We start from the raw sequence: 17,242 nt of genomic DNA, 5'->3' as shown, positions 1-17,242 counted from the left end.
AAAGTGTTTTGGTTCATATACTTTCCAGGCTTGGGGAGAGATGTAGACAGCTGCTAGCTTGCTTGATGTGAGCAGCAACAGTACCTCTGTCTTAACCACAGCTGAAGGGAAGGCAAATAGCTAGAGGCTTTTTATTCATTTTAATTCAATACCCTGAATGTCAAATAGTTGGAACCGCTTAGCGAAAAGTGCTCTTCAAAAAAATCCAAACATATATCTTTTACTTTTTTGATCTTGCTTCCGCAGCATCTGCACTGGTTGACAAAAAGTATACAGAGAAGTCAGTCAAGGGCAAACAAAACTGTTTCTCCGTTCCTTTTTCTGCGTCGTACACCATTGTTTGTAGGCACATGCAAGTCAGTTCAAATTATAACGCATCTGCACTGTGTTTCCTTAGAGAAAAAAAAGAGTTGAGATGCTCAGCGGCTTATTCCACGTCATTCATTAGCAGCCGATGGCATGTATCCAACTGCGATCCAGATCTTTGTAATGCCAAAGCAAAATTATCGAAATGCAGCAAGAAAAGCTACATTTTCAGTGTTATATTAAATATCTATGGTTTTGCTACCACCATTTTAAACAAGGTCATTTAGTTTTTTGCATAAAGATAAAAGCATTGAAATGCTGGCACATGTAAAATTGTTGGATTTTACGTGCAGACAAATAATGAGAAGAGCTGCACTTTGATGCAGGGGCTGATTGAGTGATGGTTCCTGTGTACACCTTTGTTGCAATGGCCTTGCCACTGAACAGGAAGTGTTTGTTAAATGGAAGGTGTAAAGAAGCAAAGGAGAAGCTGTGTTCTGCTGACATCCATGGTGTGCAACGTTTCAACGGGAACATTCTGCGTTCAGGTGCGTAAATATGACACACCGGTATGGCTAATGTGTAACAATGTGGGATTTTTCAGAACACTTGTAGGGCAGATGTCATGTGGCAGTTCCCCGCCATATGAGTTTCACAGTGTTTCATGGGATTGCAGAGCAACTATGTCTCTCTTTTTCCTAATGTACTGCACAAATTGTATTCTCTGAGATGTATGTCGCTTTGGAGAAAAGCATCTACTACATGAATAAATGCAAATGTAAATGCAAAAAGTATATCTATCAGTAAAACCTTCTGATAGATAGAAGATCCTTCCTGATTCTTTATATGTTGACCTGCGACAAAGCTTGTGGTTTTACATTTTACCATTTCCTGAAGCTCAACCCAGACGGGAGACCCTGCGATTTCAAGTGTTTTTGATACCTGCATAAGCTATCCTACTCATGATTGTTATATTTGAAATGATAAACACATTTCAATAAGCATCTCTGGTCCAGAATTTCTTTGCTCCCTGTATACTTTCTTTAAAAAAAAAGGATAGAAAAAGTGAAATAATGAAGTGAAATAATGTGCGTTCACAGACTTTGTAATCATCATTTACCAGACTTGTTCCCAAAGGCAAAAATACATGTGAAACTTAATCTTGTCCTGCCTCCACAAAGGGAAATAAAGACAAATGCTAAGAGCGCAATGCACTTCTGTATTCGCTCCATTCAGTGTCTCACACTGAAGAGCCATCTGAGTGCTCTATGGATCTGCTCTATCTGCATCCAACGCACAGCCAATGCTTCGGGCTCCTCATATCAATGCCAATGGGATTTGCTCCCTGAAGCCAAAATCCCCTACCTGAAGGCAGGAGGCAGGTCCTCACGGAAAACCACTCAGACCGAGAAGGACTCGGAGGCTGCTTCTTCTCAGCGCTCCAACACATTCAGATATGATCCCCTTTGAGGATGTCCTCACCCAAGTGCGGAAGACCCTGGAGGGGACGACACCTGGGAAAGTTCAGGCCATCCTGGCAGAGCTGGTGGAGGCTCAGGTTCTCTCATGGGACTTCTATCAGTCTCTCATCCAGGAGAGGGACACTGACGATGTTGCCAGGAGGATATCGCTCGTGGCATGGCAGAACTGGGACTTGTGCCAAGCTGCCATTGGCTCAACAATGGGCAAGGAGCAAGATTTAGAAGGACTGTGTGCTGTGGAATCAGCTCTGGACAGTGGAGCTCTTTGTGTTGTAAACACAGCATTGGCCGACAAAGTTCTGTCTTCTGTAGACTCAGTGTTGGACAGCAAAGTTCAGTCTTCTGTCGACTCAGCACCAGACACCGATGTTCTGTCCTTTGTTGACTCACCGTTGGACACTGGGGGTCTCTGTGCTGCAGATTTAGTTCTGGACAATAGAAGTTTGTCTTCTGCAGACTTAACACTGAACCGTGGTGGACTGTGTTCTGCAGACCCAGCACTGGACAGCAGCCGTCTGTGTTCAGTAGACTCAGTTCTGGACAATGGAAAACTCTGTTCTTTCGACTCAGTGCTGGACAGTAGAGGTTTGTCTCTTGTAGACTCAGAACTGGTCAGTGAAAGCCTATGTTCTGCAGACTCAGAACTGCACAGTAGAGGACTATGTTCAGTAAATTCAGCAGCTGGAAGTGAAGGTCTGTGCTCTGCAGATTCAGCACTGAACAGTGGAGGTCTGTCTTTCGTTGACCCAACACTGGATAGCGAAGGTCTGTGTTCTGGAGATCCAGCACTGGACAGTGAAGAACTATGTTCTATAGACTCAGTACTGGACAGTGGACACGTATGTTCTGGAAATTCAGCACTGGACAGTGGAAGACTATGTTCTGGAGCTGCAGTGCTGGAGAGCAGAGGTCCTTACCACTCTGCATTTCGCAGTAAGTTACTTCAACTCTTGGTCCAGCAGCACACTTTCATGCTCCTTTGGTGTGTCCCACTCTTTTCCTTCAGAGCTGCATGTCTGTGCATTGAGCACATTTCTATGTTGTGTGTGCGCTCGTATGTATTTGTTTCCCCATTGCACAGAATCCCTTCTGCTGATGGGCCAGTTTGGGGATGCCAATTTTTTTACTAGAATTGAAATATAAATTATTTTGGAAAACAGTAATAAAAAATGCTTAATAATCAATTATCTTTTTATTATGAAATAGAAAATATGCCTTGTATATTGTGTAAATTTATGATGCATCGCTACCCCGCTTTTGAAATGTTGCAACTTAGTAGGTAACATTTTCTGTTATATTAACTGTCAGTCTATGCAGTTAATGATATACATCTGTTTGTGGCCTTAACAAACTTCAGTCTTAAAGTTTTATAAGAAAATAAGTTTTAAAAAAAGTCCCTTTTCAGTCAAAGTACAAATTTTTGTTCTATGCATATATAATATTCACATTTGGTACGTGTTACCAAAAGTAATTCATAAACATTGTTTATTTATCAATTTAAATTTTACTTTCATGATCTGTATGTATCTAAAATAAATATTTTGTAATATGTTTGGATCTGTACCTACGTTGATTTAGAGATCGAAGTTCAAGGGCTAGTTCTTTCCCTATTGGTGTCGAAAACACTAGTGCCGGTTTTGTAGTGATAAGTACAATCACCACCTGTCACACGGAACAGAGGATGTGGGGACGGCTGAATCCAAGCGCAAGATCGTTTGGCAGGAACCGAGGGGTCGGGCGAGTTCTCGTTGTTGGGGACGGGGTGAAGAGTCGGTCAATTGGCAGTCGGAATGGGAGCGAGGACCCATGGACGTAGTCAGGAGACGAGGCGAATGGTCAGAAGCTGGGGAATGAAGAACTGGGGCTAAGAATGAGGGAGATCGGGACATGAGCGCAAAGGGGACGATGGTCTCGGTGAAATTCCACGAGAGTGAAGCGGCTGAGGAGGGTCTTTTGAAGGCGAGTGCTCTGATTGTTGTCCGGTGTTTTCATCGGCATCAGGTGCTGTCGACTGTGGTGCGGGCATGGACATGACACCACCCATAGATGCTGGTAAAGCATACAATACTGCACTGCCACTGGAAACGTATTACTATGGATTCAAAAACTTTTCATAAGATTAGTTATATTATCATCACATTAAATCAAAGTTCACAGGGAAACTTCTGTCAACCATAAAGTCCATCAGACTCCTTTCCCTGGGTAGGTAAAACATTCACTTGTAGATGCAGCCAAACTATTTTTTACAACCTTCAGCACCATACATCTTGGCTCCCATGGTTTTTCATGAGATCAGTTACACACACACACACACACACACACACACACACACACATTTTCAGAACCGCTTGTCCCTTACAGGGTCACGGGGAACCGGAGCCTACCCGGCAACACAGGGCGTAAGGCCAGAAGGGGAGGGGACACACCCAGGACGGGACGCCAGTCCATCGCAAGGCACCCCAAGCGGGACTCGAACCCCAGACCCACCGGAGAGTAGGACTGCGGTCCAACCCACTGCACCACCGCACCCCCCTATAGATCAGTTACATTTAGTGTGAAATATAATCAATCCCCAGTCCACGGGGCCTTTTCTCATCCAAATCTACCCTATTGCACCACCCACTAAACCTAAATTTCCAGCTGTTGGACACTTGAAAAGATTGTCTTAGTGTAGGGATTTGTTCTGGGCGCTGGTCTGTGAAACTATCTCCGACCAGATGGCATTTTAAACACATTCCACATGCCAACCCCTCCCTGCAGGTGCACCTTTGAACTTGGTTAAACTGGTACAATCAGTGGGTGGAAATCTGATTTCCTGGCAACCCAAATTATAGTTCTCAGTTTCCTCATCCGTGTTATGTGCAATACCATCTTTTCTTTGCTTTTCACGTGTCATCCTCACGCATTCACACTATTTACATATTCGGTTACCATTTCAGGAGGGGCTTTCTGGTGGGTCTGGTGTTCGAGTCCTGCTTGGGGTGCCTTTCGACAGACTTACGTTCCGTCCTCAGCGTGTCCCCTCCTTCCAGCCCTGCGCCCTGTGTCGCAGGGTTAGGCTCCGGCTCGCCAAAACCCCGCTCGGGGCAAGTGGTGCGTGTGGGTAACCGTTTCAAACTCACCTCATCTTTCTGCAACTTCATAGCTCCCCTCACCGCTATTGGGTGATGAAGTCTGTAACCTCGTTGGAAAACACTAGCCAAGAAAAGTCGGATTAAAAAAAAAAAAAAAAAAGTGCAATGACACCTAAAGGCTTGGAGGTACTATTCAAATGAGACCGTCTCCACCACTCAGACAGCAGCCCTCCCAGCCCCCTAACAACATAGACTAGTAAGTGAAAATGAAAGTGTTCATGCGGTAAGGAGCGAAGCCTCCAAAGCGCAGCCAGCACTTCTCCAATGCAGGACAGCTCCCTCTGTGTTGAAGCAACGAAAAAACTGCAAAAGAAGAAATAACAAAAGAAATTTGAAAAAAAAAAAATAAATAAATAATAATTTACAGCGGAGGGCTTCCGGCACAGGTAACACACCTTGTTATGTAAATATTCGTTTTGCTTGAATGTTTAAATTCACTGAGCTCAGCTGGTTTGTTTATGAACTTTTATCAATCACGTCAGTCGTTTATATTTAAAAGTAAATAAAACTGGGTAAATTACCAGTTTTTTATTATTATTAATTGTTCTCTTTTTAACTTACCAGTGTAATTGATCGGATAAAGGGAATTAATGAAGGTGACTCAACAACAGTTATAATTTCCACGCAGTAAGTTCTCGGGTATTTTAAAGGGGAATTCCGTAATTTAACTGCATGTAATTGTGGATAAGATAGAGTCGTTATTTGTGAGAGAGAAAAAAAGAACCGAAACCATTACACTAAATTGTTGAAAATTATACGAAAAAAATTAAAATCCTGCTTGTTGTTGTCTCTTCCTGTTTTATTCATCATGCGCGTTTTGTTTTGTGCGTGCGCGCGTCAGAACGTGTTATAATAATAATTATTATTATCACTATTCGTATTCTTATCATAATTGCAGCATTATGATAATAATAATTATTCATAATAGCAACATTATGATATGAAGTCAAAAATTCATAAGAATCCCCCACGTGTTCATACACCCTAATTCACCCTTAATGGGCTGAGCAGCTCTGAACACTTGTCAAGCAGACACATGGCACTCATATTGTTCTCATTAGAATAGTCCAACAACCTACACAATATGTGTATGTGATTGTGTGGGTGGCTGCAGCAGGAGGAGGTAGGGGGTCGTAGCTCTGCTTATTTCAGATAAGAGCACTTTCAGAGTAAATGAAGTGCACAGTTCTGGTAAGACATGAACAATGACATGATCTGAGAATAAGACTAGGAAAAATATGTAAAAACAGAGGGATAAAAACAGTAAGCAAAAAAACTCAGAGGAGTAACACAGTCACCACCCCCCCAACATGTGTTATAACTCCTGGTCAGCTAAGGGGTTTAACCTGTAAAGTTAATGTAATGTCAATGTAAAGCTGCTCATGCCATGTGGAGCCCTAGGGTGCTGCAGGTAGGCTTGAGCCTGAGCAACTTTCACAAGGCGGTCCACAACCTCCACAGCATTGGAACTGAAGCTTGAGGAGAGTTCTAGAGTCATGTTGAGGTGGTGAGACTAGATGATGTTGGATCAGCCCTGATAGAGTTCAGATGTGCCTTCAGAGATCTCATTCACTCTCACTGAGTTGATTTAAGCCTACCAATTTTGTAGCGTAGAGCTGTCACTGAGCAAAACATTGAGGTTGAACGAGAACACATCAGAATTGGAGAGTGAGTCTGCCAAGCAAATCAAGGCCCACCATCCCTTGAGCTTGCTCAGAGTGTGTAAGGAAAGACCTTGGCTGGCAGGGGCATTTTGGAGTGCAAACAGCATGGCTAGCGTTCTACTGAAACGAGAGACGAGAAGCTTCCTGCAGTGGCTGTTAAAAGCAAGCTGTCACGTCACATGTCAGGATGTTAACCAGAGTGGTTACAACTTGTACATTGATATATGTGTAGTAGGAACTTGATGTGTGAGATATTGGATTTCCTTCTGATTGTTTTTGTTAGGGATGATAAACAAACCAACAGAATGGCCTTGGCACCAAGCATCGACTTGTTGTTCGTGAACTGGCTTAATTTTCATATTTTAAAACTGTTACATTTTTAGAAGAGGAACTAGAAGAAGAACTGGTTATGTTTAGATTTGTTTAGGAACTGTAACTAGGCCATGTATGAAGTGGTTGGATTATACATGACTGGAATGGCATACCGTGTGGTGCACAATCTCTACACACTTCTCCACCAGTCAGTCTGCATTCACATATACGCGTGAGAAGATAACAGCTTGTGTCTGCAAGTAGAAAAGCGATTTGTGTTAGAAATATCGTGATGGTGTCAGGATCTAAAAGAAGTCCATCTGTAAGAGGCTGCTTTAGTGTGTTTTAGTGGGTGTAAATGACAAGTGTTTTTATATAGTTATCTTACCAGATGTTCTATCTTTCTACCCAATCCCATCATGATAAATCATGTCAGACTCAAAAGTTATACACAAATTTGGGGGGGAGGTTCTGTGAGGTCATGAAACCGGAGAGCTGATCAAGATGACCTTTTTCTTAAAATGCTTAAGTAATATATTTAAAAAGTAAGTGGAACTATTTTCGGTGTTGTTGATTCAGCAGCCAACATGTGCACATGTTATAGGGGTGCTCAAGCATGAAGAACCCCATCTGAAAGACAGTGATACAGGAAGAGGAGACCTTTGGGAGAACAGCAAAATGATTCTCTTCTGAAATCTGCAGGTGTTGTGTCTTTACTCCATTAAATGTCATTCTCATGTGATGTTACAGGACCAGGGATGCAAGAATTTACAATGGATTTTCCTATGGACATTCCCCTGGATAATGTTTTAGATCAAGACATCTACTTTGGTAAGAGTGATGATGTGATCTTCTAAACCTGCTTCAACTGTACGCCACTGTACTGTTTAAGACACATCACTGTGATTATCAGGAGGCAAAGCTTGTTATTGCTGTTGTACTGAAGTATTTCTGAGTGAGCAGCTTGCTCAGTGGTGCTAATATTTGGCCCCTCTTGGGTCTAAGGCATTGGTTTTGCCTGCTAAACCACTGTGCAGTTAGTTTCTTATTGTCATGTAGCCTTGTGATACTTTATAACAGAGGTTCTTAACCTTTTCTCGGCCACAGACTCCTTTGAAAATCTGATGAATGCTGAGAACGCACCCCTAGGGGGTTCATAAATTCTGAGAAAATTTGGTTCTCATTTTATTGCACTGAAAATTTATTATCTTCATGTAGAATTGTGCCATAAACAGTAATAGCACAGAAATGCTTAAATTTATTTTATTTAGTTACACTGAAAACAAGCCTGTGCATCACATACCCCTTTCAACCCATCCTTGAATCCCAAGTGGTCCATGGACTCTAGATGCACAGTGCCTGTAACTGCAACAGATCGTTTTTGCTTTTGTGTTTTCCAGATGATTTGAACTTGGGCACTGTTTTCTCCCCAAACCCGTATGATTCACTAGATGACTGGACATTAAATCAAAGCATTGGTAAGAGGAACAGATCCCTTGGTTTTCTTCTTCCTCCTTTCCTTAGGGGATAGTGGTGTATGTATTTATACTTTCACTGCAGAAACCCTGTGTCTTGCACTACTGCAAAGGAAGTATAAATGTTTGCAGAGTTAATCATAATGTCCATTTCTTAATTTATTTCTGGTTAGCTTGTTGTTAACAGACTTCAGAAATTGGTTCATATTTAATGGTGTTTCGAAAGATCTTCATCTTCAAATGCTTTGACGCTACTCGTAATTATGTCTTGACTTCCTCTGCATTTGGTTTCATTTTTTGCATGTTTTTTTCACAGACAACCTCATCCGGTCTCTAAGTGATGAATTGGACAACTTTATCCAAAGTACGTAGCTGTTCAACTTTATATTAATTGGGTAACAATTTTGGGTAACAAAAAATCCTCATAATCTGTAAAGTGGCACTAAAAATGAGGAGAACGCAAAAAAAAAAAAAAAAAAAAAAAACTGGAAGCTCTAAAGTGGCTGTAAAAGTATGGAGAATGTTAAAAGAACTGTCTTAGGAGTGAAAATAAGAGAAGAGTAGTCTTAACAAAGCTTAGGCTTCTTTGTCGCAGAAAATAGAGCTGTTTGGACTGAGTTACTCTTAGCTTCTTTCATTTCTGCTTTCTAAAAATAGGCAATGAATTGACACTGTCTGAGCCTGCACTGGCAGAGCCCATTTTGCCAGAGACCATGAGCTCAACCCCACCTACCATAGAAATGCCATCGCTGACTGCCAGGCCTGTGAAGAGAGGTAATGTTCTCACCAACCTCCCAACAGGCTCTGCACTTAACCACAAAGCTAGTTAGCATGTGAAACTCAACAAGAATTGCCCTATGAGACAGCGCCATTGATTCTCATTGCTCTCCAGCTGCAGATCTGGAATCCACTAACTTGACCTGTGAAGCAAAAGACAAAAAACAAAAGAAGAAAGGTAATCTGGTGTTTTAGCATTGAGCCAAGTTACCCACAAAGTCTCAATTTAAATCTCATGTGAGATTTTAAGGATTTTACTGCTCATCCTTCCAATTCCCATTGCAAACCTGCTGAAACTAAATGCCCCCATGTTCTGTAACAGGGCCTGGAAGCAGACCATGGAAAACAAGAAGGAAGAGCATGCAGCATAACCGCTCAAAATCTGGCAGAAGCCAGGGTAAGAGATGAACTGGAGATATACGTCAGCTGACTCAAGAGCTACAGCAGTGTAACAAAGGTCAAGAGTTCAGAAAGGTCCAGGTCAGAATAGAGCCTGGGGTGTTTTTAGCCCTACTGATGCACGCTGATAGTTTACAGAAGGTAAAGTGTGTTTCATAGTAAGAAGAGGGATCATTCATCACTGGCTGGCTCAACTGAGTTTACACCAATAACAACTTGTTGTTGGACCTTTTAAATTACTCAATAATTCTTCATATATTTTTCAGTGCTATCACATCTTTTCGGGCCAATCTGTCAGGGGGGAAAAAAAAACTGTGTCGTTCCTATGTGGTTGTTTAGTGTTGTGCGCACAACTGAATTCTGCATTGAAAAGGGTGGTTTGTTTGTGTCTGCTGGTTTTCCAGAGGACATCCCCTGTGGGTTTCCTAACCAGGCTGTCTCCCAGGGCATCCTCCAGATCAACCCAAACATGATTCCCCAGCTGGTTCCAGTCTCTATCCCCAATGTGCCGACTCTCGGGAGCACCGCCTTCTTCAACCCTTGTGCCAGTGAGTGCGTCAGAACCTGTCTTAGACCCATATGTACACAAGGTCTTCTCCAACACCTCAATTTCCTGTGTTCTTCTACAGATGGTCCAACCATTCAGCTCATCCCAGCGGTTACCTATCCGCAGCAACTCATCAACATCTCGGTACCCAGCTCCCTGGCCCCAGGAACGCCTACTTACGTGTTTGGTGAGCAGAGTGTTTTTTTGCTATGTGGCACTGAGTGACAAAGTGTGAAAATAACCGAATTTTGAACCCAAAGGCTGCACGTTCAAATCCAAATTTACTATTGTACTGTATATTCATTTAGATAGCCTGAAGTGTGTCAGTCAAAATATCTAGCCAAACTAATTATGAAACAAGTAGTAGGCAGGTTGAAAGTCCCTAGCTCACTGCAGAACTCTGTTCCAGAAGAGTTTCTCAACTTACACACACACACACACACACACACACACACACACACACACACACACACACACACACACACACACACAAACATTTTCTGAACTGCTCATTCCATACGGGGTCGCGGGGAACCGGAGCCAACCCGGTAACACAGGGCGTAAGGCCGGAGGGGGAGGGGACACACCCAGGACGGGACGCCAGTCCGTCGCAAGGCACCCCAAGCGGGACTCAAACCCCAGACCCACTGGAGAACAGGACCCGGTCCAACCCACTGCGCCACCACACCCCCTCGCTTTTCAACTTACAGTATATTTGAATATTCTTTGTTCTCACAGTGCCACCACCGCCTGTGACACCCACAGCCCACCCCATGCCCCAATCCCCAGGTAAGATGGCTCCAACAAAGCAAAACTGTTTCACCACAAACATTGTACTGTGTCTTAACATCTCTTACTCCTGTGTTGCTTTGAACTGTCCTAGTCCTGGCAGATTACACAAGAATATGTAGAACTGCTAGTCAGACGAGTTTCGGTAGACGTTTTGGTAGACGGCATCCAATTTGTGCAAACTTGCAAACACTCTAAGTGACCTATATTATTCCAGTGGTTTCTGTTTTTTCAGTTCAGTGGGTGGAATGAAAACTTTGCCCCCCCCGAAAGCACAATTGGGTGCCCATGGCCATTTTTGAGGATTTTGAGTTCTCATTTTCTATTCATCAGGCACTGGGGCTGTGGTACCCTCTGACTTTGTGGTCTCCACCCCTGTGAGTTCCTCCTCTGACACTGCATTCCAAGCATCATCTCCAGAAGCTGGCTCCACCCCATCTCCCACCTCAGGTACCCTTGGATCCATGAGCTTTGCAGATCCCCCTTAGGAAAGCAATTAAAAATCCAGTATGACTACACAAATAAACTACGAAAATCTTGGAATTCTATATTGCAAAAAAATTCCACGCTGTTTTCAAACTCCATTGTTTTACACATAGTGGGGAAAGGCAAACAGTCTTAATTGTATTCATATTTTTTCTTCCCAAAGAATCACCAATCCAGGCTCCTCAACTTGAACCTCCTCCCGAATTACCAAGTAAGTCCAAATACTTCATATATGGTACAAAAATAGTTAATGATGTTTTAAGCCAAAGTGAAATTTTGATTTGAAATACATTTCTTTTTTCCTACAGAGTACGTTGAGGATTATGTACAATTGGCTAAATCCACAATAAAAGAAACCTACCAAGCCACAAATACAGAAACAGAAAAAAACACATCCATGGAATCACTCTACATAAATGTACCCCTAGTGCAAAGACACATCCAGATCAAGACAGGCACAGGTACCAATAAGTGTCTGGAAAAGGAGCTTGTGGTTCTCAGCGATAATGACAGGAAGAAGGGCATGCTTTTCAGAAGCCAGCTCTTTGAAGACACAGGACGGAAACCAAACCAGATCATTGCCTTGATGGGGAAAGCCGGGATGGGCAAAACTATGTTTGTACACAGGCTCTGCCTGGACTGGTCCATCGGCGACCTCCCACGCTTTGACTACGTTTTCTTACTGAAGTGCAAGGCATTGAATCTTCCTCAGGGAAACTATAGTCTTAAGACCTTGCTATTTGACTTGTCCACTTCTCCTCCGTGTAAAGATATGGATGCCGTTTTCAGGTACATTCTTTCCTTTCCCCAGCGGGTCCTCATCATATTTGATGGTTTTGATGACTTCAAGGACCATGAAGGTCTCCTCCATTCTCCCGCCACCAGCAACAATAAGGAGAACTTCAGCATTAAACAGCTTATCTCAGGACTGTTGCAGAGGAAGCTACTCCTTGGCTGCACTGTCCTGATCACAGCTAGACCCAAAGAAGTTTTTAACCAGTTTATGGGTAAAGTGGACAGAATTATGGAGCTGTGTGGTTTCTCGCAACAGGAAGTGGAGATGTTTGTATCAAAGTACTTTAGGGATGCCTCAACTCGTGACAAGGCACTGATGGACCTAACGAGCCAACCATTCATACTCAGCTTGTGTTCCAATCCACTTATATGTAGGTACACTTGCTTCCTACTTGAGAAGCCTGAAGGCAAGCAGTTACCCTCAACATTCACTGGTCTCTTCCAGAGGGTAATTAACCAAAAACTATATCTGGATTCCCAGAGACAGGATCCTCTGAAGAGCCAACAGAAGGTACAAATGGCGAAGTTGTGTCGTATTGCCTGGGAAGGAGTGAAAACCCACTGCTCTTTCTTGACCCAGAAGGATGCTGCACTGCTGAAGGAATTCGGGCTGAGCACTGGGATGCTTTCATCTTACCTTGTGAAAGAGAAGAAAGGATCAGCTGAGCTGGCCTATGGGTTTGCTGATCCCATCACTCAGACCTTCCTGGGTGCAATGCACCTCGTCCAGTCCACAGTTGTGAGTGACAAGGCCCTGGTGGCACAGACAACAGCACCACAGAAAAGACGGAGACCCCAGGCAGAAGGGCTGGATGCCACACGTCGCTTTGCCTTGGGCCTGCTCTTCCAGAAGACCGCACAAGATGAAAAGGGTGGAGCTGCTGCTACAGCAAAGAGGGGAGCAGCAGCAGCCCACCTGAGGGGCATGAAACCTCGTGAGATGGGCCCTGGTCGACTCCTGGAGCTGTTACACTGTGCCTACGAGACTGCCAATGCAGCAGTTATTCAGGACTTAGTCAAGCGCCTTCCTGACGATTTGACGTTCAGTGGAGTTCAACTCACCCCGTCCGACGTCTTTGTTCTTCAGCACATGCTACTCAAAGCAAAAAATGCCAAAAGGACCTTCTCCATCAATCTTGAGGAAACTGGCATCGACATCCAGGGATTAAAAGAGCTACTTGGAATGAAATGTATCCTGTCATTCAGGTCTGTAAAAACAGCGATGACCATGTGGTGCATTTTAAATGTGATACAGAATTTTTTAAAAATGCACTAGTTTCAGTCTAAGCAATGTTGCATCTCTTCTTCTTCCAGGGCATCAATAGCAGATATTATAAGCCTATGGGAAGGTCTGCAGAGAAGCAAGGAGGACAAGCTTCTGAAAATCACAGTAGCAAAGTTCACCATATGCCCTTTCAAAGCCACACAGCTGTGTCATGTCGATCATTTGGTTACCCTTGTGCAGATCTACAAAGGAAGGAAATTGCCCAACTGGTAACGTACTGATAGCTTCACTTCATACGCTGCACTAACTGAAAAACCCTGTCAGTTAACATTCTCTTTTCTTATTTCAGTTTATTTGAACTTTCCGTTACAACCGGGCACTGAACATATGTAAATTGATTCTTCCTTAGATTCTTTCCATTGAGCAGCCCGAGTTCAGGAAACTTAACATGGCCAAAATGGCAGCTTTTTCTGATATATAATAGTTGTTTAAAAGGTCAGACCGATGGAGGAAAATATAGCCAGGTTGGTCGGATTTTCAACAGCAGCACAATCAGAACTCGGTTTTGTGTCACTCCAGTGATATCAGCCCCATGGAAGAGTTGCCAGATGGAGATACCTTTGACCTCCCTGCTGTGAAAAACCTCCGGAAGCTGGAACTGGGGTACGTGGGGAAGCTGAGGTGTTCAGTCTTCTGCTGTGAACTTTCAACACGGTTTCACAGGTTCCTCTGTTTTTCCTCCGCAGTCTGGGCTCATCTAAAGGCCTCAGTGGTCTCTTTCGGCTCCTCGAAGTCTTGCCCGCGTTGCACTGGCTCCAGCACCTGGAGTAAGTGTCCCGTGGTAGCCCGTTACACGCTTTTACGATCTGAAAATCACAACGCTTCAAGTCTTAAGTACAAAGTACAGCTAAGAGCATCATCGAGCGGTCACTTTACGTCATTTGGAAAAAATCAGCATCAAACACGCTAGACGTATGGTTTGTAAGTTCAGCTGCTGACAGCCATGCCTTTCTCGTCTTTCAGCCTGGACGACAACAAAATTGGAGATGACGGGGCAGGAAAGCTTGCAGAAGTTCTGCCTGCTTTGTCTTCACTGGAAATGCTCAAGTATGTCAGAGTACATGCACATGCCTACACACAAAGACGAAAAGAACATTTACTCCTCTGAATGTTCCATCACCTGATCGTCAGATTACCAGTGGCTGATCTAATAATTACATATCTGTAGTCCACCCAAACTAACCAGTCTACCAGGACACATTACTCAGCCTACTAAGATGTGTGATTTGAAGTTACTCTTTGACAGTTTTTGGAAATCTAACCTTGAGTGCCAGTATTACTGTTTCCAGACTATCAAATTTTCTCTGAGATGTATATCACTTTGGAGAAAAGCATCTGCTAAATGAATAAATGTAAATGTCTTCATTTTTAATGCCACCTTAAATAGCGTTGTTCTTGCCGTAGCCTGTCGCAGAACTGCATAGGAGACAAAGGTATGGAGAAGCTGGCCCCAGCGTTGCCATCACTCACCTCACTGCGCAGCCTCAGGTAAGGTCAGGAAAACAGCCACGTCCTCCTCATCCTGGGATTCTTCAACCAGCAAGAACTTGAACTTGTCCACCAAGTTCTCATTGCTGTGTCTTCTGCTGTTTTCCAGTTTGTACAGTAACTTGATTGGCGACAGTGGGGCCGAGAACCTGGCGAAAGTGTTGCCACACATTGCTTCACTGACCGATCTGGAGTAAGTGTGTATTCCTGTCACTCTGCTGCTCAGCATTAGCTGTGTCTGAGATGATGGATGGTGGTGTGCGGCCTATAACGGCCATTCAGAAAGTTCTTACAACAGATTGTTGGTTTATTTATGTAAAAAACAGCCCTCACAGGACTCGCATCAGCACTTTAACTGAAGGTAACGGTTTGAGCCGTGACCGTTTTGTAGTTAATCCACTACACGGGATAACCCTGTAGGGCTGTGCTCAAACTCAGACAATGATGTGACCCACCTGCAAATCCCATTTCTCTTATTTTCCAGTGTGAAGGACAACAGGTTTACTGACTTTGGTGCTCAGAAGTTGAGTGATGGTTTAAGAAACTCTCCCAAGATGAAGACTGTAAGGTAAGGAAAAAAAAAATATATATATATATGTATATATATACATATATATATATATTTGTAGGAAGGATTCACTTATCTTCTCTTAATGTAATGCATAAATTGTACTTTTGCTGAGATGTACATCGCTTTGGACAAAAGCGTCTGCTAAATGAATAAATGTAAATGTAAATCTATCCTGCGTTTTATGCGCCTACTCAAGCGATGAACATCGGTGCATCAAGTGGAAAGTAACAAACTAGGTTTACTTAAGAATCACATGTCTGCAGATATGTCTCTTTCTCTTAATGCGATGCAAAAATTGTATTTTCGCTGAGATGTGCGTCACTTTGGAGGAAAGCGTCTGCTAAATGAATGAATAAATGTAAATGTAAGTCATTTATATATCAGGGAATGCTTCTTTAATATCTAAAAACTTTATTGTATCTACTGTTACTGTTCATTGAATTTTTCTTTGTTTAAACTATACTTAATTCCCTGTGTTTGACTGTGTATCATACAACTGAAACTTGAGGCACAGACCATGGTAATTAGAATTAGAATAGTGTAATTCAAATGACTGTCCCAGTCCTTACTGGTTTTACTGGTTTCTCTCATTTAGGATGTGGAACCATTACATTCCCCATGGGGTTCTTGAGCACCTGAAGCAACAGGATTCAAGAATCAAATCCCTGTAGAGCACAATTCTCACCAACATGTTCTCAACAAAAGCCACGATGGCGATACTGACACGCCGTAAGAAAAACGACATACACAAAAATTATGCTTGTGAGATATAATCCATTGGGTTCACACTGTGCATCAGTTGTTGTGATACAACTATTCAACTTTCATATCTATACACTAAATATAGCCGACATACTCTTAGATCAGTTTTATTGTGCTGGTTAACAATGACCTGAGCTGGAGTAATGGCTAACGTGCAATATTTTGTAATTAACACTTTGCTGGCTGAATTTTATTGCTTCTGGGAGATTATGGCAGCTATGAAACTGCATGAGCATTTCAATGTATTTATTTCCCACTCCCAGTTGTACAGTGGACCAGATGCACTTCCTGCCTTCCTTACGTTTCAACTGTTACTTGCCTTTGAATATAATGCTTGTACATAAATAATTGGGGCGTGGTTATACAAATTATGTCCATACTTCTCCTTCCAGCTGTGGTTTAGACAGCTGGACAGTTTCATGCATAGCTGATTATAAAGCAATAGGTATGGCTGCAGGTGGCAAGTCCCTATGGTGCCAATGAAACTTAAGCCACAATATGCTGCTTTATCATTGTTAGTATTTCCTTGTATGTTTTTTTTAATTTAATTTGGCTTCCAGGTGAGAGGAGCTCCAATTAATTTCCTGGTCTTGCGCACAGTTTTAATGGTGCCAGCGTGACATTTTAATCAGCTGGGTTTTGCATGACTTACAGCAAAGCCTGGGTGGACTTTACTGTGTACTGTTTGCCTGTTTTTTTTTTGTCATATCATTGTCCAAATAAAATGTAAATTACTTTTTCAGTTTTCAGGCTTTTGACATGTTGAAAAATCTATTTTAGGAGTTATTCAGAAGCTCTCGGGGGGTTTTCATAGCTGTATCTACTCATCTTCAAGTTCAACGGGTTAGCAGTGTCTGGCAGCGAAACAACTATTTTTCAGGCAGTCATTACGATATGTGCCTGCCTGCTTGTCTGTCTATCAGTGATCTTATCGTCTGCATCCATCGCAGCGCTGTTTTACTTCGAACAAT

At 42.8% G+C, this 17,242-nt stretch overlaps 1 protein-coding gene across 1 annotated transcript; it reads left to right on the top strand.

Moving 5' to 3' along the window:
- Positions 1-1,762: 1,762 nt before the first annotated feature.
- On the top strand, positions 1,763-16,957 carry ciita (class II, major histocompatibility complex, transactivator). Its single transcript, XM_029254139.1, has 23 exons — positions 1,763-2,042; positions 2,280-2,372; positions 2,496-2,720; positions 7,648-7,728; positions 8,298-8,375; positions 8,689-8,736; positions 9,030-9,146; positions 9,265-9,327; positions 9,472-9,546; positions 9,953-10,096; positions 10,178-10,282; positions 10,834-10,884; positions 11,218-11,334; positions 11,534-11,581; positions 11,679-13,371; positions 13,480-13,659; positions 13,970-14,053; positions 14,137-14,217; positions 14,414-14,497; positions 14,855-14,938; positions 15,048-15,131; positions 15,423-15,506; positions 16,105-16,957. Exons 1-23 carry the CDS (start codon positions 1,763-1,765, stop codon positions 16,178-16,180), a joined length of 3,975 nt encoding a protein of 1,324 aa, XP_029109972.1. The 3' UTR covers positions 16,181-16,957.
- Positions 16,958-17,242: the final 285 nt, after the last annotated feature.

This window comes from Scleropages formosus, chromosome 8 (assembly GCF_900964775.1).
Source record: "Scleropages formosus chromosome 8, fSclFor1.1, whole genome shotgun sequence".
NCBI lineage: Eukaryota > Metazoa > Chordata > Actinopteri > Osteoglossiformes > Osteoglossidae > Scleropages > Scleropages formosus.
This window is presented reverse-complemented; position numbering and strand designations above follow the sequence as displayed.

What these genes read in the sequence shown, in the direction of transcription:
- ciita (XM_029254139.1), top strand. Translation starts at nt 1,763, where the DNA reads ATGATCCCCTTTGAGGATGTCCTCACCCAAGTGCGGAAGACCCTGGAG. An exon ending in TTACCACTCTGCATTTCGCA is followed by an intron (nt 2,721 to 7,647) that starts GTAAGTTACTTC and finishes GTGATGTTACAG; the next exon opens with GACCAGGGATGCAAGAATTT. An exon ending in CACCCCATCTCCCACCTCAG is followed by an intron (nt 11,335 to 11,533) that starts GTACCCTTGGAT and finishes TTCTTCCCAAAG; the next exon opens with AATCACCAATCCAGGCTCCT.